Raw genomic sequence first — 24,006 nt, forward strand, 5'->3', positions numbered from 1 at the left:
ACGTGCATCCCAGCCTTCAAAGTGGCCGTGGCCAGGCTCCTTTTCTGTTCAGTGCTGGCTGAAGACTCAATGGCACCGTAAAAAAGACTGCACACACTGGAACAAGAGCAAACCCAGCATAGTATACTTTCTAACTCACACCTGGATGCATTACAACCCTGTCCAGTAACCAGTCAGGCTGTGCTCTGAGTTACTGTCACTACAGTCACCATCACAGTGACAAAAACACCAAGCTGTGACCTTTAGGTAGATTCATCACTGTAGGAACACTTACATGCCAGCATTCCATTCGACTCATTCTGCTGCACAAAATTTACCATGAAAGCCAAATAAAAATAAGGGACCAAGCGAGCTTTTGTGCTTCTGTCTCACAGGATACATTTAAATGCTTTGTTACAACAAGCAGGACAAGTTATCTGTTCTAAAACCTGTCTCATTTAAACATTAACTGTCTCCAGACAGTCATGTACAGCTTTGTGTAATGATCAGTCTCTCAAACAGCTTTTTGAAAAGCTTGTCTCTGGAATAGAGCCAAGTTTGAATCTTTACCATAAAGTCAACATCTGAAGCACTTTTATTCCACATAATTATATGCAAGCGACTTTGCCCTTCTTAATCCCACATGTGAAATACAACAGAGGACTTTTCCATTTGCCCAGTTCCTTGCAGTAGTTTTTTTCCATAGGTAATGTAAGATAAAATTTTGTTTTGACATAAACCCCCTTATTGAGGTGGTTCCCAAGCCTGCTTCTATTCTTGTGGCTGCTGAAGTCAGAGAAGAGCAAGAACCAGCAAAAGAAGGGAACTAAGATTTCAGTAACTAGAGTGATTGAAGGTTTTGTTCACCTACCCAGAAAATGAAATTCCCAGAGAATTGAACCCTGCAGAGGGGAGTCTAAATCTATGCTCAAGGGGAACAGGAAGGGCAAGGGTTCAATACATGAAATAAGGCAGAAACCACAACAGATGATCTGGTACTGTAGGAAGCATCAGGAAGCAGCCACATGGGAGTTGCCATAGAAGTTACTCCTTCTCTGATTATCCATGAAAGCAATTGTCAGTCAGGATGTGAGATAAACAGTGACAGCCAGGCAAACACAGCCATCAGCCAAACAACCTCCACCACACATTACCAAAAATCCTCCTTCTCAGAAGAGACAAGGGGACCAACGAGGGAGCCACTCAGTGCAAAGCCATCTCAGCACTCTGGGAGCCACATCTGAGCAGGCAATTTTGCTTTGCTCATGTTTGGATGGGAGTGTCCAGCTCTCACCAACACAGTGGTTCAACACAGCATGGGTAGGGGTTGCCAGGGTTTACTTTAAAAGTACCCCAAGAATACAAAGGACACATGAAAGGTATACACAGTCATTCATCCAACTTCTTCAGAATGGGGAGAAAATCCCACTGAGTTTTCAGACCACTGCCACAAACAAATCTGTTACATCAGCCCAGGATTCCAGATACAGGAGACCATGTTAGGCAAAAAATAAATGTCTGAGCTCACTCTGCAACAATCATGCTAGACTGTGGGATGGTGGTTCCATTTTTTTTTTCCCAACTGTAAACAGCACAGGGAGTTACACAGACAGCAAGGCCAGAAGATACTGGGTTGAAATTACAGATCTGGCAATAAACACAAAAGAATGTCGCGTGATTTTCAGCATGTGGTCTGCAGACTTCAAGGCCAAAGAAGAACAACTATGGAAAGTGAGCTGTAGATCTGGCATTTACAGAGAAGGCCAAATCACTGGAAAAGAAAATTAAGGCCCCATGACCCAAGAAAAAGTTTGAAGCCCCCCTCTAGTTCATCTAGGACGTGGATGAGACTTTTTTCATGAGGTACATTCCTCTCCTGGTTTTAAGGGAACCTCCTTCAATACCACTGACACATTCACATACAACTCAGCTATGGGGAGCCAGTACCTGGTGTGTCTGAAAAAAGAACAAGCACCTCATTAAGACTAACACAACACAATCTGCTTCCATTGTGAATAAAGATTTAAACCTGAAATGAGTGGGGTATGAAACAAAATAACCATAGTGATAAGATTTCTTGCTAAAAACCTTACAAAGGCTTCTCTGTTTTCTGTAATTCCCAAGCAGATGTAAGGGGAACTAAGTAATATCTCTTTCTTGGTCTTTAAACACAGAGCCATGCCAGGCCTGCCAGAACAGCTGTCCAAGTCATGTATCCAGCAAGGCTCCTGCCTCAGCCACACCAGTGTCATGGATGTGGTCACTGCCCCTCAGCCCTGGGTGCTGCAGGCGTGCTGGCTCACAGGGGTGTCCTTCCAGCACAGTCACACAGCCTCCTGGGCAGCTCCTACACACTAATTTTGGCTCAGCACGGTTTTAATAAAAATGAGTCATGACAGCAAACAGCAAGCGTTCCATGGCTGCAGCTACCCACACTGGCAGCTCAGGAAAATAAAAATGGCATGTGCACACCTCTCTGTGCCTTCCTTCCCATGAGGCAAGCGCCATCACCCAAATACTTCTGCTGTCACCTGCAAGAATGAGGGTGGGCATTGAGGCTGCTGTCAGCAGCTGCTCCATCCCTTCCCCACCACACTGGGCAATGCTGCAGATACCTGATGGGCACAGGCACTGTTACAAAACCTCCCTGCTGGATCCTGTCCTGCCACAGTTTCACTTCCCGCTCCTTAAACAGCTCTGCGTGACAACAGCCAAGCAAGCACAGGAACTGGAGTGCTCCCATGGAGGGGAAGAGAAACCTGAGAAGGGAGGAGAACTTCTCTCAGCAGGTGGGTGTTCCCCAGCTCATTCCCCAAGTCCCAACCTCCTCCTCCGACATCTCTCCCCACCAACCCCACTTCAGTTTCAATGATGTGCAGCCTGCAGAGTTCCAATGGTGCTAAGTGCTACTACTGAACAAAGAGAGAGTTTAGGAAAAACAAAACTAAACCCCAAAACAAACACACAACTGAGAGTAGCTGCATAAAGCACCTAAGAGCAAAGGTAGAGGAGAACAGAGAACAACATCTGCTTGTCACTGTCTATTCACTGTTTGTTACCTGCACCTGGCCACAAAGGGTCACATTCACCCAATATTTACCTTCCTCCTGTGCAAACCTCGACCTCACTCATGTCTTTTCTCCTCTCCCAGAGTGACAAGAGGAAGCACTCCCTGGTCAGTGGTGACTCCAAGCTGACACACACACACACCCCCCAGGAGGCTCTGAGAGCCCGCTGGAATGGCTCCGTGATGCCCCAGCAAGAGGCCGGTGCTGAGAAGCACGTCCCTGCCCGTCCCTGCCCGTCCCTGCCCGGGCTGCAGCTCCCAACAAAAGGAGCCTTTGTCCCCCGGTGGCTTTTGCAGGACTGTGCCAGAATCAACAGGGATCGATTCCAGCAGTGCTAGGAAACAGGATGGGGCAGGAAAAAATAGGCTGGGCTGCTCCTACCTTCTGCTCACCTCTGACTTGCACTGGGGGGTGCTGCATAACAAAAGAGCCTCGCTTTTAAGAAGAGTACCATCCTAAAAACCTTCAGGCACTTGATATGAGACAGAGGATCCATCTTCTGTAGATAGCTGAAATATACAAATCATTCAAAAGCACTGCCACCTAATCACTTCCAGGCAAGAGACCCGATGGTAGCAGCTTCCAAAGTTCTGCTTCAATTCATCTCCTGCGAGAAACAATAGGACCTTCCTTTAAAGTACATTTTCCAGCACAGATGGGTACAGCATCCCCTCCACCCTCATTTCCAGAATGGAACTATCATGCTCAGGGGATAGAGAGAAAATCTGCTTTGGACTGGAGAAATTCCCAAATCACAGAGGAGTCTTTGCAGAGGCCACAGTTTCAGGAATACTTAAAAACTTTCCCAAGAAGACCACTGAAAAAGCCTCATTTCCCACTCTCTCTCCTGCCTCTGCATCACTGTTCCCTCCTTGTGCTTCCCCAAGAATGCAAGGGCTAAATGCTGAAAGAGGACTGACAACCAAACCTCAACTCAAAATAGCAATACAGGTTGGGCTGAAAGTAACCAATGGTTTCTGGTGTCCCAGCCTGGCTCACAAGGGGTGGAATTGAATTTCCAAGTAGCACTGCTGCACTTATGCCCTCCTGTAAATTGCTGGGCCATTGTTTTCACTAAGTCACACCAGTGAGGGTGGATTTTGGGTTAAAGGACCAGAAAAGCCCAGCAGAATGTCCCCTGTTTCGATCACTCTGGAAAACACCAAGCTTTAGACTTGCTAAACTTGTATAAACTTGTATTTCAACACTAAAAATTTCCCACCCATTCCTAAAGAGGGAGAATCACTGCCAAGCCTTTTTCAAGATAAGATTTTGAATTCCAGTCTCAGCATTTCAAATTTTTTTAAACTCTTAATTATACAAGGGAGATGCAGATAAGTCAGACACAATTTGACACAAACCCATGCAAATTCAGTGGTTTAGGAACCAGTTTATTGACTGAAAACTTTGGCTTTGCTTACCAAGAGTAATACCCAAACCTCAATATTTACATACCTTCTATAACACTTGAAGTTCTCACTGAGATTTGAGTGTTTAAAAAAAAAAAAGGTGAACCTACTGTTCTAAACAACACAGAATATGACCCACTATTATGGAGATAAAACTGCAATGGCAAAGCTCCAAACCAACTTTACCACATATCTTCACAGTTCATGTAACTTCTGGGGTAGGTTTTGCTGTCCACTCAGGACAAATCTCACAGGAAACTGAGTGCTGGGTTTCTGAGACTCCATTACTGTCAGATTTTTAAAGTGATACCATCTAAACTATTACAAAATTATTTTTATATCTAAACTGGTTTTAAAATTATGTAACTTTTTGAGACAGTTTCTCAGGCTGATGAGACCACTCTGCCATTGTGGTAGCTACTCTCAGGATGAACTTCAGAAAGCAGTTAAGAGGTTAAAATTACTGTATATTGCCCACATCTCTAATTAAAATTTTGAATGAAAGACCCAATGCACCTTGTAATGTAATTTCCTCAGCAACAACCAGAGCCCTATCATTAAATGCAGGCTAGGATCAAAGAGGCAGCCCCATCTGGATTCTGGTCTGATTGCACAGCTGCCATAGGCAAAGGTTGAAGATCATGGGAAGAGAAAGAAAAAATAGAACAATGAGGATCTACATCAACAACTAAATAGATGTTACTGTGGAACACCACAGCTCCTGAGACAGAAGTCTTAACTTGGAAGAGGAAGGTGTTTTGGTCTATGATTAGAGGACAGAAGGCTCTGAGGAGTTGTTTGATGTGACAGCTTCAGGTTTTCCAAGAGCAGGAAAACACAGTCAAAGCAGGGGCACACCTTCTGACCCCAAAAGGGAGCTGGAGCACAGACAGGCTCCAGGGCTTCCCTTGGAGCTCTCTGGGGAAAGCCCTTCTCAGTGGCTGAGGAGGGTATCCCCTCCTTAAGCACTTGGCTGTCTGCCCCTCTGGAGACGGCTGGGGATTACCATGGGGGATTGGGAGGGAGGTGGGATTGGAAGCAGGAACTTGAACGATGCACAGCTGATGCTATCTAGGCCTTAGGTGCTTTGCTAAGCAGATGAAAGGCAGAAATAAATGCAGAATCAGAGCTGATCACCAGTTCCTTGTGAAGGGGAGTATCCAGCTGCAGCTATTTTTAACATGTGCATCTGCAGGGGAGTGTAAAATGCTTGGACATCTTCCCCTGAAACAAACACAGAACCTTCTTCTGCATCAAAAGAAACAAGCACATCACACAGCAGCACTGGTACTGCCCCAGTGCGAGAACAAAATACTTTTTCTCATCTCTGACTTCAGAGCAGGGACACAAATAAACCAAAGATGCTGGCTGAAAGCAGGCAGTCTGTCTCTGCCAATCTTCACCAGCACACAGAACACAAACCCAGAACGCTTCTGCTGCAGAGAGCAGGGCAGCCTCCCCCACAGCACTGCCAGGAGGAGAGCAGGCTACGTGCAAAGGCTTGGCACACACATGTGCTCAAAGACTTTTTCAGCCCAATACAGAACCACTTCCTCTTCATTATTTAAAGATGTCAGAATGGGACCTCTAGAGAACAAGTAACTTGGCCATAGCTGTACAAGGAGCAGACAACAGTGCTACAGAATAGCCCTGAATTACGTGTAGGTCAATAATAAACAGCAATAATTATTACAGAAGGAATGGAGAAACTGTCACAGTTCCCTTCAAACCCAGGAACATCTGCACTGAAAAACTGCCTCTGTCACAGATGCACTGTCCAATTTTTGTACAAACCATGACATCATTCTGCATCATTACCTTTCCTTTCTGTCACAGTGGGGCCAGTACTCTCACACAGCCCCTGAGGAAGCACGATACAAGAAATTGGGTGCTTAATTTAAGAATTCCAAGCATTTTCCCTTACCACTGCTGGGGCCATTGTGTATGGTAGCACTAGGTTCTTGCAAGATAAGATCTGTGTCAGGTAGACAAGTCCAGCTGGCTTCTTCAGCTACTGCTGAAGGAGATAAACATGTTGTGATTATGCTCCTGGCTCTCTTTCAGCCTCCCAGGTTTTAAACACTGGGTAATGGTGAGGGCAGAACAAAAACTGTTTACTTCTGCAACCTTGAGTCAGCTTTGCATGGGCTACATCTCAGCCACACAGGGGATTTCCTTCTAAAAAGCAAGGACATCAAGTAAAAAAAAAAAGTGAAAACCAGTTTAAAGGGTTCAAAAGAACATTTCCAAGTGGTCATTCTCAAAGTGAGATTTTCTGCTTGGGCAAGACAGGATTGAAGCATCCAGGCTGCACAGATATTGGACCCAGGATATACTAACACAGGTAAATAAACACAGCTACTCCAACCCTTCTCTCTTTTTTCCTGCATCCACATGTTACTAGCAAGAACTAGTCCTAAAGCCCAAAGAAATGAGCTGCACTGGTGCAACAGTGGGCAAAGCACGAGGACAGGGGAACTGACTCACCTCACATCATCTCCTCCTCCTCATCTCCCGTGCAAGAGCCTCCCAGAGAAGTCACAGTTGACTGAACAAAGGATATCCTGATTTGTACCTTTCTTTTCTTTACAAAAATGGCAAAATCAATCCAAGCATGACTGATGACTAGGAGGAACACTAGAGAGAATGACAGCAACAAACAGAAAGCAGATCAATGGGTTTTAGTAAGGAAGCTGTAGAGCCAGACAGCAAAGGCAGCAGAAAGCACTACACAGGAATTTTCATCTCTCAGCCTGTCACCACAAAAACAGATTCTGTTTTCATATGTTTTCATCATGTTTCCAACCAATTGTTAACATCCCTGCTTATCCTGGCCACAGTTTCAGGATAACACTAAAAATCTGTCTGGGTTGGTACAGGCACATGGGGTCAGAGTAGCAGGGCTACCATCGCTGTTGGAGACAATATCCTGTGAATAAAAACATCACCAGAAGGTTACTATAGTCAGAAAACTAAGGAAGACAGCAGCAGGAGGAAGAAAGGAGAAAGAAGGAGGAAGAATTTGTTGTCTCAACACACAGCCTCTTTTCCACATTTCATCTCCCGTCATCCAGAGACTCCTTACAGGTGAGTGCTTTAAGCGTGGCACAGGAGTCTGCACATCTTTCAGACCCCAGTTTCCCCTTATTGCATCTTCCCCAACAGCTTCACCACAGAAAAAAATCTTAGGGATGGGAGGAAGGAGCAGAGGGAACAGGTCAGGGAGGGAACAGGAAGGAATTAGGACTCGTGAACAGCCCATCACTGAAAACCATCCCTACAGTAACAGACCAGAGCAAATGAACAATGCTCTCTGTTTGAACAGCCTTCCCTCCAACTCCAACCCTACTTTTTTAAAAAAGAAAGGGACATTACTCAAGTCTTTTGAACTTCCATGTGGGTAGGAGCTGATTTTTACATTTTACATTACAGAGTCATGTCTTAGTGCCACAGATCCACCAACAGCTCAAGGAAGAACAGAGGAGGAAGCTCCAAAGGCAGCAGTTTCCAAACATGACAATTTCACCTCCAAAAACAAGTACCTCTTTCATCTGATGAGGAAAAAAAAAAAAAGCTTTTTTGTCTGTTCTTCATTCCATGAAGCAAGCAATTAGTCATCCCTTAAGAAGGACACCTGGTTCCTCAGCACCAGGAGAAAAAAAAAAAAAAACAAAAAAAACAACACCACAAAAATGCAGGAATAATTATTCTTTTTTCTGGCCCCTTCAACCTTTGCCCCTACTTGTTCTGGCTAAAAATATCCATCAGGGCTTTTGATACCCTTCCATGCCTAGAGCATGACTGGCTTTGGGCCCACACCATGCCTGGGCTCGAAGAATGCACTGCAGGGATCCTCCCCAACACAGAGGGCAGCTGTCCCTTCCTTCCCACTGCCCATCCCTGCAGGCTCTCAAGGAGGGCTTTGCTTCCCAGGCCTGCCACTCCACTGTCCCATCCTGCTTTTCATTAACAGCTCCATTCAGGATGGTGAAACCTTAACTCAGCCAGGCAGCCAAGCTGTGCTGCTGTTCCTGGCTGCCTGTGGGGCCCAGGATCTGTGTCTGCAGGGCTCTGAGGACAGGCACACTGCACTGGCAGCCTCTGCCAAGGGCAGCAGTGGGGTTAAGAACCTGTTCAAGAGCAGGACTCAGCCCCCACCAACACCTGCTGCAGAAAAACACGGCACACCATCACGCTCTAGGGATTTCTTTGGCAATCCCTTTCTTTCCTGCCCTTCTGAAGCAGCACTTTTCTAGGTAGGAGCTGGCACTAGTGCCATTTCCCATAAAGGAAAAGCCTCATTTCCTGCCCTGGAAGCCCCACTCCAGCCCTCACTCCCTCCTGTTCTTCATTACCCCTGGTGCAGCTGGACCCTGCTTTTCTGTTCAGCTCCCTAAAACACATCTGTTCCTTTTACACAATCAGATCTTCTCCTGTGACAAGGAGAACATTTCCACTCCCTTCCTCAAGCAGCCTGTGCACCACAGTGTGCTGCTCTCAGACCCTGAGCACCCAAAGGTGGCCAGGTCCCTCCTCCATGCCCTGCTGCCCACCCCAGACACAGCTGCTCCTCACTGAGCCTGCCCACCCAGGGATGGCAGAGCATCCAGCTGCCTCCCACGTCAGATCCTGGGGTCCCTCCAGGCAGGACTCTGCTCCTTACACCGTGGCAGAGGGCTGGAGCTAGGAAACAGAGGTTTTAGAGCAATTCCAGCTAAGCTTCCAAGATCTGGCAGGGCAGAAACGTCTTTTCTGGAATAAAACAGGAGAAAAACAAGACTTTACTGGGTGCCTCAAGCACCACCACAACTCACTGGTGACAGTTTTAATGACACCACTTCCCACACAGCACCTTACTATCTGTCTCCTCAAGTTCTTCGGGGCAGAGCAGTTCCCCAGAGCTGCTTTTTGGTTGACTTTTTCCCAAGCAGACTGCACTGTTTTGCCAACTAACAAGTCTGCCAGCTCAAATTCACCTCCTGAGCACCTCTCCCCTCCTTCCTTCCTCAATATCCATTAATTCCCAATAATCCACCCCCCTGGATAATCAGGTTAATGCTCTTTAAACACAACACAGGGCAAAGCCACTCTCTGTCTGCAGGTTGTGTTAGAGGGCTTGGTGTCCTTGCAGGTAACGTGATTGGGAATATTATGCTCCAGAGCCTCCAAATAATCCATTTATGGAGAGGGGCCCCCAGAACAGGACATGACTACCGCAGAAAAGGCACTTTTTGCTGAGTCTCCTGGCATACTCAAATACACCTGGCTAAACAGCAACTTACTGCAGTCCTGAAACAAAGTGTTCCCTCCCCTCCTCCAGCCACCCTGGACAGCATCTCACCTAATTTGAGAGTGACATTGGATGATTCATTTCTGTCTGCGTGAAAGAAAATCATCTTGAGAAGAGCTGGCAGCACAATTTTCCCCTCCTTTTCTGGACAATTGTCCAGGTCATCAGCATCCACAATAAACAGAATTGTCAATAAGTCAGTGCATGGGAACACCAAAGGAGAAGACACTGGGACTCTTCACCATCACAACAATCTGCTTTTCTGACTCCCTGACCTTGGAGCAGGAACTGAAAAAGGCTTTGGCACCCATTGCAGGAGAAACCAAAGTGAACCAGCAGAAATGGAAAGCTGCTGTTAGCACCTATCAAATACCTTGGAATTAAGGTGGCAAGGAACTGTGACATCACTTAATTCTCTCTTTGGTGCCAGGAAAAGAGCCAGTTAGATTTCATTAGTCCATGAGCTGTATCCTCATCCCTCATTCCCCCTTCTGTGCACTCAGCCACAGTCAGCTCACCACATGCATGAAGAGGCTGGGAGGAGGGCATGTTTCTCACCCATTCCTGCCAGCCTGAGGAGCTCAGGCTCAGTGAATTCAACAAACAAGGATAAAGACAAAGTTTTTCATCCAACAATAAAAACTGACTTTTGGCTGCCACTTAATATTATAAACAAAGCAAATTAGGTTATGACATTAACATTAAGGATGTGGCTTCTTACATAAAAAACCCTCAAGTGACTTTCAGAAGTGACTGAGATGTAGCACTAACCTCTGAAACTGCTCCAACAACAACAAAAAGGCCAGTACAAATGGGAGACTGGCCCAACAGCACTGCAACAAAAAGTCAGCCTTGGAAATAGGTGAACAGCAGTTGTTTGACCTAAACTGAAATCTGAGTAGAAGCAAAGATCTATCTTAAAAGTCTGTATTCACTGTTGTAAGAGAAAATTAATGCACCTTCTATGTGTCTAATAACAGCCTTTGTAAGGGTCACTTCTCTCTAGAAAACAGCCAAAGTGACAGTTTAGGAAAACACAACAGATCTCCAGGATGCAAGTTATTTTCCTCAAAGCAATCTACAGCATGTTTACAGAAAGATACAAATAAAGCCGCGGTTCTCCGGATGTTTAGCAAGCACTCTTTGCACATGGCCAATCAGTTAAGATGAAAGGTTCTTTTACCTACATAACCACAGGCTCAAACCCAGCAGCTCCTCTCCCACCGAGGGCATTTAGAAACAAGACAAGCCTGAGATGGTGAAGGGGCTGGGGCCCCTGGCATGCATCCAGCACTGACACAAATCCTGACATGCCAGGGGTTTTTTTATATGAAGATTTTTGTCCCTTCAATATGTTCAACATTTTAGGTTGCTTCTCCCTCGCCTTTCACCCACAATTTTTGCAGTTTAGCTCCATTTGTCAGTCAAGTCTAAATTAAGAGATGCTCCAGCAGGAGTGGTGCTGTGACAGACAGCATGGAAAAGCAATTCCCTGTCTCCCTGGCAGGATGCTTGGTCTCTGCACTCACACTCTGCTACACTCACACACTTGCAATGCAGTTCAGTGCCAGCCTAGCCCGAGGCCACCCAAGCACCTTCAAAAGCAGGTTCCTTTTCAAGGCTCCTCCTGCATTAGTTGATTTATCTTGTTACTCTTTCTCTTTCATTTCTTTAGGTCATTTTGCATTAAGCCTGCCCTGCAGGTACAGCCCAAGCACCGTATTTGTACTCTAGCGTGAATTCAAGGGTTGGTTCTCAGTTATAACCAACATTATATAACAAACTGAAAAAGGAATTATTTCCTCCTTTTTTCTTTCTTAAATATACCTATGTTCCCACCCCCCATCTATCTCCAAATATCCAACTGATATGTCATGTTCCCTGCAGGCCTAACTCACTGTTAGTGGACTTTTTTTCCTCCCTTCTATAAATGAACAAGCTTGCCTTGCTAAATAAAAGCTTATTAGGAAAAAACACTATTGGGTTTTATTTATCTTTTCCTGTTCTTTACAGATTTTAGCAGTTAAAAAGAAAACATAGATATTTCCTTCTTCTATCCTTTACTCTTCACACACACACCCCGTTTATCTTGAAGGACATGAAAATGTCCTGCTTTTTCACCACCCAAGCTTTTGAGAATAAAAACAAATCCTGGCAAATGTGATTTAAACGTCACTTCCAATTTTTTTTCTTCATCTATTTTACAGCCTTCAGTCAGGGGTTTCAGAGAGTCAAATATAAGCTAAAGAGAACATAAAATTTAGAAGCTGAGTGCTAGCTACAAGTCTAGTTGAGCTGAGCTGGGACAGAGGCAAAGCTCAGGCACCATCCCACTGCCCTGTGCTCCTGTGGATTGCTTGTCTTTTCCCTGCTCCCACACTTTTTGCTGCCCTCTAGTCCCCCATCCTAATCTACCTACGAGAGGAGAGATTTGAAAGAAAAACAGGTCAAGCAGCACAGCCAGAGGGTTGATAATGGAGCAGCAGAATGCAGAACAGAGGAGGAAAAGGTGCAGCTAGAGATGACACATCTCGGGGGCAGAGGTGATTTCAGAGTGATGTGAAACAGCTGCCCCAGCAGGAGTAGCTGGGTCAGTCTTGACTTCAGTCTGTAAAGACAAGACTTTATTTAAGGCAGGCAGATGAAGACACAAAGCAAGCAGCAGCTGCACAGAGCAGAAGACAGGGCAGCAAGATAACTACTCAGAGGCGGTCACTTCTCCCACCAGAACAAACCCAATGCCTGAAGCAGGCACCTGCCTCAAGAGGTGAGGGAGATTAAGAATATTAAGAGCTTAAGCCAGAATGTACAGACTTTGAAAGCTTTAATCTTGACACCTTTAGCAGACAGCCCAGTTCCTGAGGTGCTGAAAACACAGCTCCACCAGGAGACAGCTCTGTCAGGGTCAGCCTCAGTCTGCCACGTCTGGGGTGCACAAACTGCACACAGCCACCCCCCCTACCATCACTGCCACATCACTGCCCCAGGGACAGACCCCTGCCCCTCAGCTCCTGGTCTGCTGGTGACACCTGGCCATCCTCACCATAAGCAGGTGTATGCCTCATTCATAACTTTGGGAGCAATTTTTTTCTACTCTGTTGTTTGCTCTGATTTAAAGCAGGCAGTTAAAAACACTGCACTCCCGAGTTCATGCTATTCAACAAAGCAGAAACTGGAGAGAATATGTATTTATCAATACCCTGAAAATAAAGAAGGAGGACATTTCAGTCTCGAGAAAGCAGGTAAATTTCCACCCTCCCTTCTGTCTGCCCTAGCCTTAAGCAGACACCAAACAGAGGCCAAAAAAAGTGGCACAACTGTGGAGCTAGATAGTCACTACATCCTAGCTCTGTAGTTAATAAAGCCAAATGGCATCATTTAATTCAGCTGGCATCAATGTGACATTCCAGGCAACAGGACTTCAGCAACATCAATGTCTATTACTTGGGCAGGCATTTAACATAGCTTAATTAAACCCTATCTATAGCCAACAGTAACACTAGCAAGAGGAATAGATAGTATAAATAGTGTTGTTTGCACAAATTCCCCTTCTCAATTCCTCTGCCTCCTCCTCTGCAGCGCTCATTTTAAACGCTGATACTTTTGCAAGAAGTATTTTTATTTTTACACAGGCCCTGATGCAGAATGAAGCAACCAAATCAGGAAAGCATAAAAGGCATTTGAGGCCATGACTGAGCTGGAGAAAGAGATAGAGGAGCAGGTGCATGCTAGGAGAGAGGGGGCCAAAGAGCTTTTAGAAGGCAAAACAATGCTAGAGGGGACTCCAGAAGGGACAGGCTGGATGCAGAGCCCTTAGAGGCCAGTGCAGCTCCTTCACAGGTTCACAACCACCTTGCTGAACAACGACGAGAGTTTCTCAAATGCAGGACAGATTTGGAACACGTGGCACACACAATGGGGCACAGGAAAGAAGTGGGCATCTGGGTCAGCTATTGCAATTCCCTGAGCTGGAAGGCAATAGCTGCAATGGATCAGCCATGGGTGACTTGGGAAAAGTGCCCTCCAGGGCTGAGCTACAGAATGTGGTTTGTGCCATCAAAGTGTGAACGTATATCAACAGATGATCAGCTCTTGGTTCTTCCCTAGCAGCTTTTGAACAGCTCTTCTCCTTCTCACCCAAGAGGATTGCCTTTCCTTCAGCAGAGCTGGAGGGCCAGGAACAGTAAATTAGAGAGCCAGGCTTGACGGGGCAAGTCCTCCGGCTGCGAATGAGTGTTAAGTCCATCGGCTTCTTTGCCAGAGCACTTGTTAAGAATCTGGGCCACACTGGTTTTGGAGAGGAAAATGGCCACAAATTGCTCCCCAAAGAGCCTCCTCAAAAAGGAAGGCTGGAGACCTGGGACTGCCAGCTGAGGAGACATTGCAGCTGAAACAGCCCAGCTCCAAGTCACCTTCATGCAGCATGACAAAGCAGCTCTTTTAACCTACAGCCTCATGGTGAGGGCATCCAGCCCTGATAACGCACACTTCCTCCCTGAATTATTTATGGCCACCAAGGGTCATGGAATAAGGCGAGCAAAAGCCTCCAGCTTGGCAAAAAGTTCTGGTCTGGCAACTGACTGTGACATCCATTGACAGAGAAGTCCCAGACCATGAGCAATTGGGTGCAGCACACCATTCCAGAGCTCTGTGACTGATGGATCACATCACCCCTCTCTGACCTTCTGACTCCCACCACAGTCAGGTGTCCAAACCCTACTGTCCCACACACAAACTGCTCTTCCTCTCCAAAGAAAGACAATCTCTTTTTCCACTTTCTTCAGCTATTTTCACAAAAATTTTACTGCTCAAACACGGTCCTGAACCTTTGCCTACAAAGCAATTCATATCAAACTTCTGCAAAAAACCCTTTTAAACCTTTTGGAATACACTTTTACTGAAACAAACCAGAATCAGCTTTTTTAACTGAGATTGTCCACTATTTATATTGGAATTGTTTCAGAATAGGAAATGGCTTTTTTTGGCAATACATAATGCAATCACACTAATACTAACAGATACTAACAAATAATCATGCTGACTGCTTGCATGATGTAGGAAACATTATCAGAGCAAGTACATCCTTTTAATAGCTCAAGTTTACTAGCACACAATTAAGCTTGGCCTTTCACAATGGCTGTCCAGTCTAAACAGACCAAAAAAAAAACCCAAAAAATCCCTACTATTTTTCTACTGCAGAGGTCAGTTCAATACACTGAAGAATGCCCATTTCACTCCTCTGCTGAGGAAACTGTACCTAAGGAGGGTTCAGTCAGAACCCAAGTGTATTTCTCCACCTGAATGATTTTACACTCTCCTTGAGCACTGTTCCCCTTATGGAAGCTGCCATCTCTCTCAACAGAATTTCTCCAAAAACATACTTTCAAGCAACCTTTGAAATATGCTGTCCCTCAGTGCAATAACTCCAACCCCTTTTGTGCCTCGTGTGTCAGACTCAACACTTGGACCAAGGGGTCACGTTGCACCCACAGTGGGGAAAGACAGTAGCTCCCCAACACAACACCTGACTGCCTGAAAATTGAAAATTAATGAGCTGAACATTTAAATTCCAGGAAAGGAATTTCCTGCATTTTGTAAAGCATACTCCTTTTTTTTCTCCCCTCAAGGTTTTGTCCATTTTTTCCCCACAATGACTGCAGAAGCAGGAATAAGGAAATAAGGTTGGTCCTTCCACACTCAAGACTCACAGAGCTGGCAGGATCAAAACTTAAGTAGTTATAACAACTTAGAGGAATGCTTAACTTCACCTACAAGGGTACTGGAGAGCTACAAGACCAGCATATCTGTTCAATGAAAAGATGCACAGATCTGCATTTTCTTGAAATGTCAGTCTTTATACCTCCTTGGTATAAGTTTGCATCTGTTGCTGGCACCATTCCAAGTAAATCCAACGGGAAGAATTGCTGTTTCACTCTGCAAATACCATCCAACTCAGTTCTGAGTCAGTTAAGTCACACATTATTGTTCCTGGCCAGATAAAATGTGCAATCAAGCCAAGTAGTACAAAGGAAAAAAAAAAACCCAAAAGTGTAAACACTTTTAGCTGTGTTTTCAAGTACTGTAGTTTCTGTACCATTGAAGTTCCTTTTCCAACCCTGCTGGCAAACAAGCACTCAGCTCTGTGTAATACAGTTCCAAAGCAGAGTATTAGCAATTGCCCAGTGAAAAATGTTTGCACTTCAGCTGTATCAACCTCTAATCTCCCTCCTGAAGAGCTAACTTTGAAAACAACTGAGAAACTAATGTGGCTCTTAAAGTTTAACAAAAAGTTCTAAACCTAGTTAAAATAAACAAACCAAACACGATCAATACAGAATTACCAAAAAAAAAAAATTCATTCCAGAGCAGGTTACCTGCTCTGAAACTGCCTGTCAAATCCTTGCAGAGAGGACAGCACTCCTGCATGTCAAGAGATTAAATACAGCCCATGGTTTTCACAGAGGGATTAGTTGCTGTTAAGCACTGCTTTCTCCTTATTGGTGAAGTTTGCACTCTCCATCCTGCCTGGCAGCCTATATTAAGAACACACTGCCACCCAAACTTCTTCTTTCTTGTAAAGAATGGGCCAGAAAGAAAGGCAACACTGTCTGGCTTTCAGGACTCTCCCAACAGCCCTTCTGTGGAAATGCTGACTTTCAGAAACTTCAACCTCCCAGCCACAGGTCTGAGTAAAGCTCACTCCAACCCAGCCTAAGCAGTAGAAAATTCTATGTTGCACATGTGCACTAGCAGAGATCTGAGCAAACACAGAGCCTATTTCTCGTTTCTAAAGCTGCTTCATAGTGATTCTGCAAGACCTCTGTCTATGTCTGTGAATGCCCCAAGCTCTGGCTTCCAAGTTCATCACAAAATGCAACTCCCTGCTCCGGCAAACCCTTCCTGAATGCAGGCTCCCAACATAACAAAGGAGAAACCCAGGGGAAAAAAGGTGAGAAAAAAGGAGAAAAAAATAAAATGAACAACTGTACAACTTCAGCAAGCTGAAGAATGTCTATTCCCTTCTGTTCCTTCAGATCACAAATCTAAAGAGAACTACAAATCTACAGAGAGGTACTTTCTGAGCAGCAGCTAAGAAACAAAACTATGCAAGCAAGTTGGCATGATGAAAATATAACCAAAAAAAAACCACAAACAAACAAAAAACCCCACCTCACCAACCCTATTTTCTGCTAATAAATACACTTCCAGTTTTTCTCCAGGAATGTGGCACAGGACCTACCCTGCAGTACTTGCCAGCTTTGTGAAGATCAAACGGCTTCAGAGGCAGGGAAAGTGCCCAGGGAAACCTGAACAGTCTGAGGTCCACCAGCACTTGGATGCACCTGCTGAGAAGACACCTGACAAGATTTATTCATCCCCTGTGCCACTGCCAATAGCTCAGGCAAATTTGCAGGGGTTCCCCTCTCCTGTTCTGACAGCATTAAGTACTCAGCTAATACCATATTTAAAATTGATTTTGACTAGCAAGAAAATGGAAATTACTTTCTTCTCTCCCCCAGCCTCTTCCTGTGAGAGATGTCCCCTTTCAGCTCAGCAGTAGGGATGTCAGAATGGCACAGGTTTGGTGGCACTCCTGCATTCAATATTGCAGTTGCTGGAGAAACCCAAATAAACAGTCCCTCAAGAGAAGGCTACAACAGCCTTGTTGTAGTGTGTTGAGGATATTGCTCCAATACAGCCTGAAGTCAGAATGGACCTTTCTGCACTATTCTACCTGCCAGCAGTGCTCCAAGGAGGGTTTATTCGTATTTTACTGTTTGTTCCCATCTCATTGCTCTGGGGTAGAGAATGCACAGTCTCCTGTCAACATTAATACAGTCTTACCCCCACTAGAAGCTGCTGGTCTGCACACCCTGAATGGGCCAGCCCACGGAGGGGACTGAGCTGTGGCCAGCTCAGGGTGACAGACCTGCCTGTTCTGCTTGGCAAATTGAGTCTGGCTTTGTGATCGTGTCAGGGTGCCAGCACAGAACTTCTGGGAAGACAGGCTGGCCCCTGTGTGTACAGGTAGGCAGCCAGGGCTGTAAGATGATCCTTGCAAAGCTGCAGAACTCACACCCCGGGCAGCTCAGGTGTCTGGTCACCATCGCAACAGCAGAAAAAAATAGCCACTCTAATACCTGCTAACCTAAGGGACCCTCCTGTCATCCCAAATGTTTCTAGGACCAGAGCTTTATTATACACTTGAGCAAGCAATAGGGTCTTGTCTCTCTGACTAAAGGAAAACTTGTTTTATTCCCAAAGGCCCTAGTCCAGTAAGATGCTGAACATCCCAGGCTGCACCCAGCTTTCCCCAACGGCTTGGCTACCGCCACGTGCAAAGATCAATCATGATGCTGGGAAGAAAACAAACCTCTGCCAGGAAATACAAACCTTGCCTAACAGCATGCAGGATGGAGGGAGAGGCCAGACAACATTTGATCTCACCTCCTGAGAGATGAGGTCTGTAACGCTCTGTATGGCCCAGAGCCTCTTTAAAAGTCCGCAGAGAAAGGAGATCTTCCAGATCCTGCTTCATAAACCTGATCTCACAAGATCTGCACTGAAGAGGACTGTTTGCAAGGCTAGAACTTACAGGGAAGATAAAGTGACAAGGAATAGGGTTGGGCCTTTTCCAATCAGAAAATTCACCCACCCATGAGATTCTGCTTCACATAAGAAATCTGTTGCCAGTAGCCAGACAGAAGGGCACCTTCAGCACGGCACTGTAAGTGCCCTGCCAGTCAAACCATTCCATGGGCAAGGGGACATGTGGAGCCTGGTTTCCTATTTCACCTCCTCCCTGTACCATGCAGATTATCTGATACCAGTAATACAGTCTGAGCTCACACTGGAATCATCTGAACATTAGGGGCATTAATTCAGATCTTCCTGCTGTATCCAGTGCCTGTTTTCCAGCAACCTCTAGGCATGAGTACCTTAGAGATTCTACCCATCCCCTAAGCCCTGCATTCTTAAGAAAGCAAGCTAACAAAGTAAAAAGCCCTGTCTTTGTCATCTGGGGGGTACCCAAGAAAAAACAAACAAAAAAACAAAACATCAATTTTCCTGCCAGATCAGTAGGCAAACAACACTTGTAGCTCTTCAGGCTATTTGTTCTTCACTGGCACAACAAGGCAGACTGCCACCAAACCATCCTACCCTATGCAAAGGCAAGAAAAAACCATAGAATCTTTGCAGAGACAGAAGGATCCTGAAGGAAAACCAATAAGGAAGTTCTCTCAAGTAGGTAGATGGATTACTTTCCAATAAGAAAGCTTTCTGCATCTACCATTTATATAGAAAGGTTCCCTGCCCACCTGCAGAGTTTCTACAGAGCAGGGAGCCTCTGACAGGTGAATCCTGGTAACAGCTGTATTTAAATTTGCTTTAAGGTTCTCGGGTACTGCTCATTAGTATGGATTCTCACCTGCCTCAACAGGGCTGAAATTTCATTCTAGGTGTTCCCTCCACCTATTGGAGCTTGACTTAGGAGGAAAAATGTCTTATCAGGGCAAACTCAAAATGCAAACCATGCCTCCTGCAAACCCAGTTCCACCCAAACCACAATCTGTGAGACCAAAACTACAGCCCAGCCTCCTTGGACTGTGCGTCCAGAGGAGAGCAGAACTTTGCTCTGACAGATGGTTTAACTGGGGAAACTTCAAACACATGTGGGCAAACATCAGTGGAATTAACAAAGCCAAGAGCAGGAAAACAAAGTGACATTTCATGGCAACAGGCAAGCCAGAGTCTGTGACTATAAACGGCAGTCTAGGACCTAAACGTGACCCCTAACAGAAGGGAGTTTGGATGTCCAAACTAAACTTTGCCAGGTTCCACGTGGAAAACAAAGCCTTCCCCTTTGGTTAGGGATGGAGAGGGAAAAAAGGGGATGCCTTGGCTTGTTGGTACATCAGAAGAATCCCATGACAGAATACAACAGCCCACACAGACTACTCATTTTGCCCAGCTTTGTAACAAGAAGAGAGCAAGAGACCACCACTGCTATAGGATGAGAACTTCCCACACTCTAAGTAAAAACAAGTTAATTCCTTTCTACTCCTCTCCACATTAAAAAAAAAAATTCTCCCAAAGGGAAAAAAAATAAAAAAAAAACCCTTTTCTTTCTGATGTCAACTTTACAGCTCATCTCCTCAGACAATGCCATTAACCTGTATGCAACTTAAATCAACAGTTGGTGCCCGTACAGCCAATACATCGCTCCACACTGAACCCCCACCTAACATGCAGAAGGAAAGCAAAGATCCTGTGTCAAGGACACTGCCAGCCAAGCTACTAAACCCCTACTCATTCATTCCCCAAGCTCAGCTCCCTGCTGGAACCCCACAGAGGAGTCACCCTCACTCCAGGATGGCACCAAGTCACCAAGGTGGTGTTTGAATTTGTTCAAAGCAGAAACGTGCACGTGCAGGTAGACACATCCAGAAACAGGACATTATTAGAGGAAAATGGGAATTGTGGAAACCAGGGAGATTTTTTAAGTTTTCCAAAGTGTTAAGATAAAACACAAACTTTAACCAAGATAATGGATTACAGACATAAAGAATAAAAAAAGTTTCATAGCCTCACTGGAAGAGTTTAAAAGAGCTGCAAATACCAGGCTCCCACCAAGACACCATGACAGTAGGGGCATTACATTTTTTACTCATATTTAAGAAGCTTAGAATTATTAAAAGTCCAGAGCTCAACATCTCAGTCTGAAAATCCTTCAGCTAAGTTTAGGATTAATTGATCATGATTTCCAGTCTAAATATCCTAATTAGTTTAAAAAGGTGGTATGAGTTAGTAACAGTTGCATGAGTTCCTCCTGCAAGGTGTGTTCCTCTGGATTGCAGCATCAACTTATTTGATACATTCCACTGGACAAGTGGCAAGTTATTGCCCAGTATTGTACTTGAGTCTACCTCTGAATGGAGATGGAGGTTAAATGGGTGTCCATCTCCTTTGTAAAAAGCACAGTGGTATATTTCCTGTGGGATTGCTCAAGTGTCTTCCAAAAATAGCCAACAGTTTTGCTGAAAGGCTCAAAACAAACAGCACTTCTGAAGGAATATCTTACATAGTTTACATAATAGGCATCTCAGAAGGGAAAAAAGGATGTGTACAGTGTTTCAATGTGAATTCTGCACTGAACAAAAAGACATCATTCTTTGCTTAGCACAAGGCTGAAATTCACCAGGAAGAAAACTGCTGAGGTCAAAGCCTCAGGGCTCAAGTTGAGAGGGAGATATTCTCAAGGGAAGAACTTTTTAATCCTTGATTCAAATCAAAATACGATATGGAAAAGGAACAGTCAGCTTGTTTAAGCCTCAAAAAGGAAAAGTTCAACCCTAGACAAAATATAGGCGGAAAAAATCTAACACATTTTTAAGCAGTTACCAGATCCACCTCTGCACACTTCTGCTTACCGGTTTTTTAAATTATTTAACACCTTGTCCTTATCTCCTGACCCACGGTTCACCCTTCCTGCTAAACACAGTATCTCAGTTTATAACTAAATACCACAGGTGTAGTGTCATAACCGCTGGTGCTTCCACATCACTTCACATTCAGCTGTATCTCTCCTCATCATCTGAAAGTTAACACTGACATTTATTCCTCAAAGTCTGTCCTTCATGGGTAAAACACTGAATGCTTCACAAAAGAAGAACTGCTACAGAGAATCCTGTAGCAGTATGAAGAAGCAAGTCAGATGATGAAGCAAGCAATGCTATTTTTTTTTTCTTTGAGAGCCCAGAGATTTAAGTTGTACTGTTTGCATCAGGATAACAACAGCTGAAGGCTCTAAAATTTGTGTTAGCAAGTGCTTTGGGGTTGTTATCCTCTTCTCCTTAGAGGAGAACAAACCGGGCTTTCCTCTTCCCAAAGAGACAAAAAACTGTTCTCAGATCCTGCAAATCACCTGCAGTACCCAGCTAACTCTCCATTATTATTGTCATTCCCAGTCCCCAAACACCACCAGGGAGTGAGCAAGGAAGTGAGCTAGATCAACAGCTGACAGAAATTTGTGGAAAATCCTCCCTAGGAAAAAACCTGTGTATGCTCGATAAGAGAGAGGGCAGGGCTTGGCAGGACAAGCTCGGTTCCAATGCACCAGTAAATACAATAACTCCATCAGCAGGCCCCGGAGCTCTACCACCCACCCTAACACGAACTACAAATATGGTTGCCATCTGGTGGCTAACACAGAATGCAGTTTAGCATCTGTGATGAGTTCAAGGTGGACCAGACTCCCTGTCCTGTCCCCTCTGGAACAACAGTAGGATAAAGAAAACCACAGATGTGGTCATTTGGCTCTTGTGTACAGAGTCAAGCCAGGACCTTGCTGCTGCAGTTCCATTCTGGATCTGGTAGTCATTGGGGATTTTTACAAGCAGTCAGACAAGCTCAAGGGATGCTCCTAGTCTCAGCAAGTGAGCTAAAAGTAGTGGATGCAGCATGGGCTTTATTTTATTAAATAAAAGTGGTTTGGGCTGCCATTCTGACCCAGCAGCGTTTTTGAGCAGTGTCAGAGATTGGTACAAGGCTCAGGCCAGCACTGCATTTAATCCCAGCCCTCCTAGATTAAATCTAGCTGCTAAAGATAACTCCCAGGGAACACGAGCAGCAGTGGGCAGATCTGCTCGCCCGCCCTCCCTCCAAGATGCACCAGTCCTTATTCAGTCAATGTCATCTCACAGCGAACCCCTGAAAACCAAGACGAGCATGCCCGCAATAAAAGCAGCTGATCGATGTCCCTGCGTAAAACGCCCGATAATCCCTCCCCAGAGCAGGCAGCTGGCATCAGATGGAGCATGCCACAGAGATGAACAGGAAAGTATCCATTGCATATTCCTGGCACCTTCTGCCGCCACCGGGGTGGGCGGAGAGCAGCGAAAGGGCTCCAGGGATTCAAAAATCCCCCCCTCTCTCAGCAGATCGGCCCAATCTTTGAAGGCCGTACGGCCGAACCACCATTCCCAAAGGAGGAGCTCAAGGTCAGTACAGCAAGCAGGGATTCTCACGCGATGCCGGTGGACGATAAGGGGCGAGTGTCCGTCTCCTTTCCCTCACCGTCTTTGAGGTTACGCATTTAGCGCTACGGCAAAACACAGAACCGCTCTCGAAAACGCTGCATAAAGCACAGCCCAAATGCCACAAGGAGAGCTCTCCTCCCGGTGAAACAATAAGCACCGGCGGATCCGAGCCGAGCGTGCGGCGCTCCCCGCCGCAGCCGATGCGGTTTCCGCCGGCGGACGGACGGACGGACGGACAGCCCGCGCCGCTCCGGCGGGGACCCCCGGCATTCCCCGCACGCCGAGGGGGGGCCCCGGTTCCGCAGGCAGGGACGTTGGCCGCCACCCTCCCGCGAGCACCCGCTGCGAGGCGCATCCCGGCTGCGGGCAGGGCTGTCATCCCCGCTGCCCGCGGCTCCCAGCCCCGCATCCCGGGGATGCCCCCCTTCCCCCCTACCTTCTCCTGCGCCCGGGTCAGCTTCTTCTGCACGTTGCTGGCGATTTTCCCGGCCGTGACCCCCTTGCTGCCCAGCTCGGCCATCTTGCCTCCTCTTTTTAACGGGCTGCGAGCGACGGACCGGCAGGAAGGGGGGGAAAACCCGGCGGGCAGGCGATGGCCCCGGCCGTCACCGCCGCCTGCCGCCCGCCCGCCGCCTTTTAAAGGGACAGCGCTGCCTTACAGGGACAAGCACGGGGGCCGGTTTGGGACGGATTGCCCCCCCTCCCCGTCCCCCCGCCTGTCCCAGAGGAAGCCAGCAGGGTGGGAAAGTCTGGGAAGCATCGCAAGGGGTTCATTTTAGGTGGTGGAATGAGTTTGCTGCCGTCTTTCATCCCGCAGCAAAGCGCCACTCTTGTTTTAAGAGATCTGTGCCACTAATTGTTATCTCTGATTGTCCAAATTCATATGACAAATAGCTCCTGGATATTCGCAAGCACAAAGGGGAATTCCTTAAGGAAGGCTAGCTGGAAATTAATCAAAACTCTGATTTTTAAAGGTGACATGAAATTTTAGAGGATTCTATCCTTTAATCATGGAGTTATTAAGGTTGGAAAAGACCTCTCATGTAATTGAGTCCAGCCATTACCCCAGCATCACTGTGATCGCCACTAAACCATACCCCCAAGTGCCATATTCCCCCACTCTTTGAACACTTCCAGGGATGGCGATTTCACCATATCCCTGGGCAGCTTGTTTCAATACCTGACCACCCTTTCAGTGAAGAAATGTTTCCCAATATCCA

At 46.0% G+C, this 24,006-nt stretch overlaps 1 protein-coding gene across 3 annotated transcripts in view; it reads right to left on the bottom strand.

The window, feature by feature from the left end:
• Positions 1-23,342, bottom strand: part of BIN1 (bridging integrator 1) — an 87,318-nt gene extending 63,976 nt beyond the window's left edge. For all 3 annotated transcript variants that reach the window (XM_084209620.1, XM_084209619.1, XM_084209621.1), the window contains exon 1: positions 23,223-23,342. In XM_084209620.1, the coding sequence (XP_084065746.1) occupies positions 23,223-23,306 (84 nt within the window). In that variant the 5' untranslated portion in view covers positions 23,307-23,342. The remainder of the gene's footprint in view (positions 1-23,222) is intronic.
• Between the last annotated feature and the right edge of the window lie 664 nt (positions 23,343-24,006).

Source organism: Fringilla coelebs, assembly GCF_963513975.1.
Source record: "Fringilla coelebs genome assembly, chromosome: 7".
Lineage (NCBI taxonomy): Eukaryota > Metazoa > Chordata > Aves > Passeriformes > Fringillidae > Fringilla > Fringilla coelebs.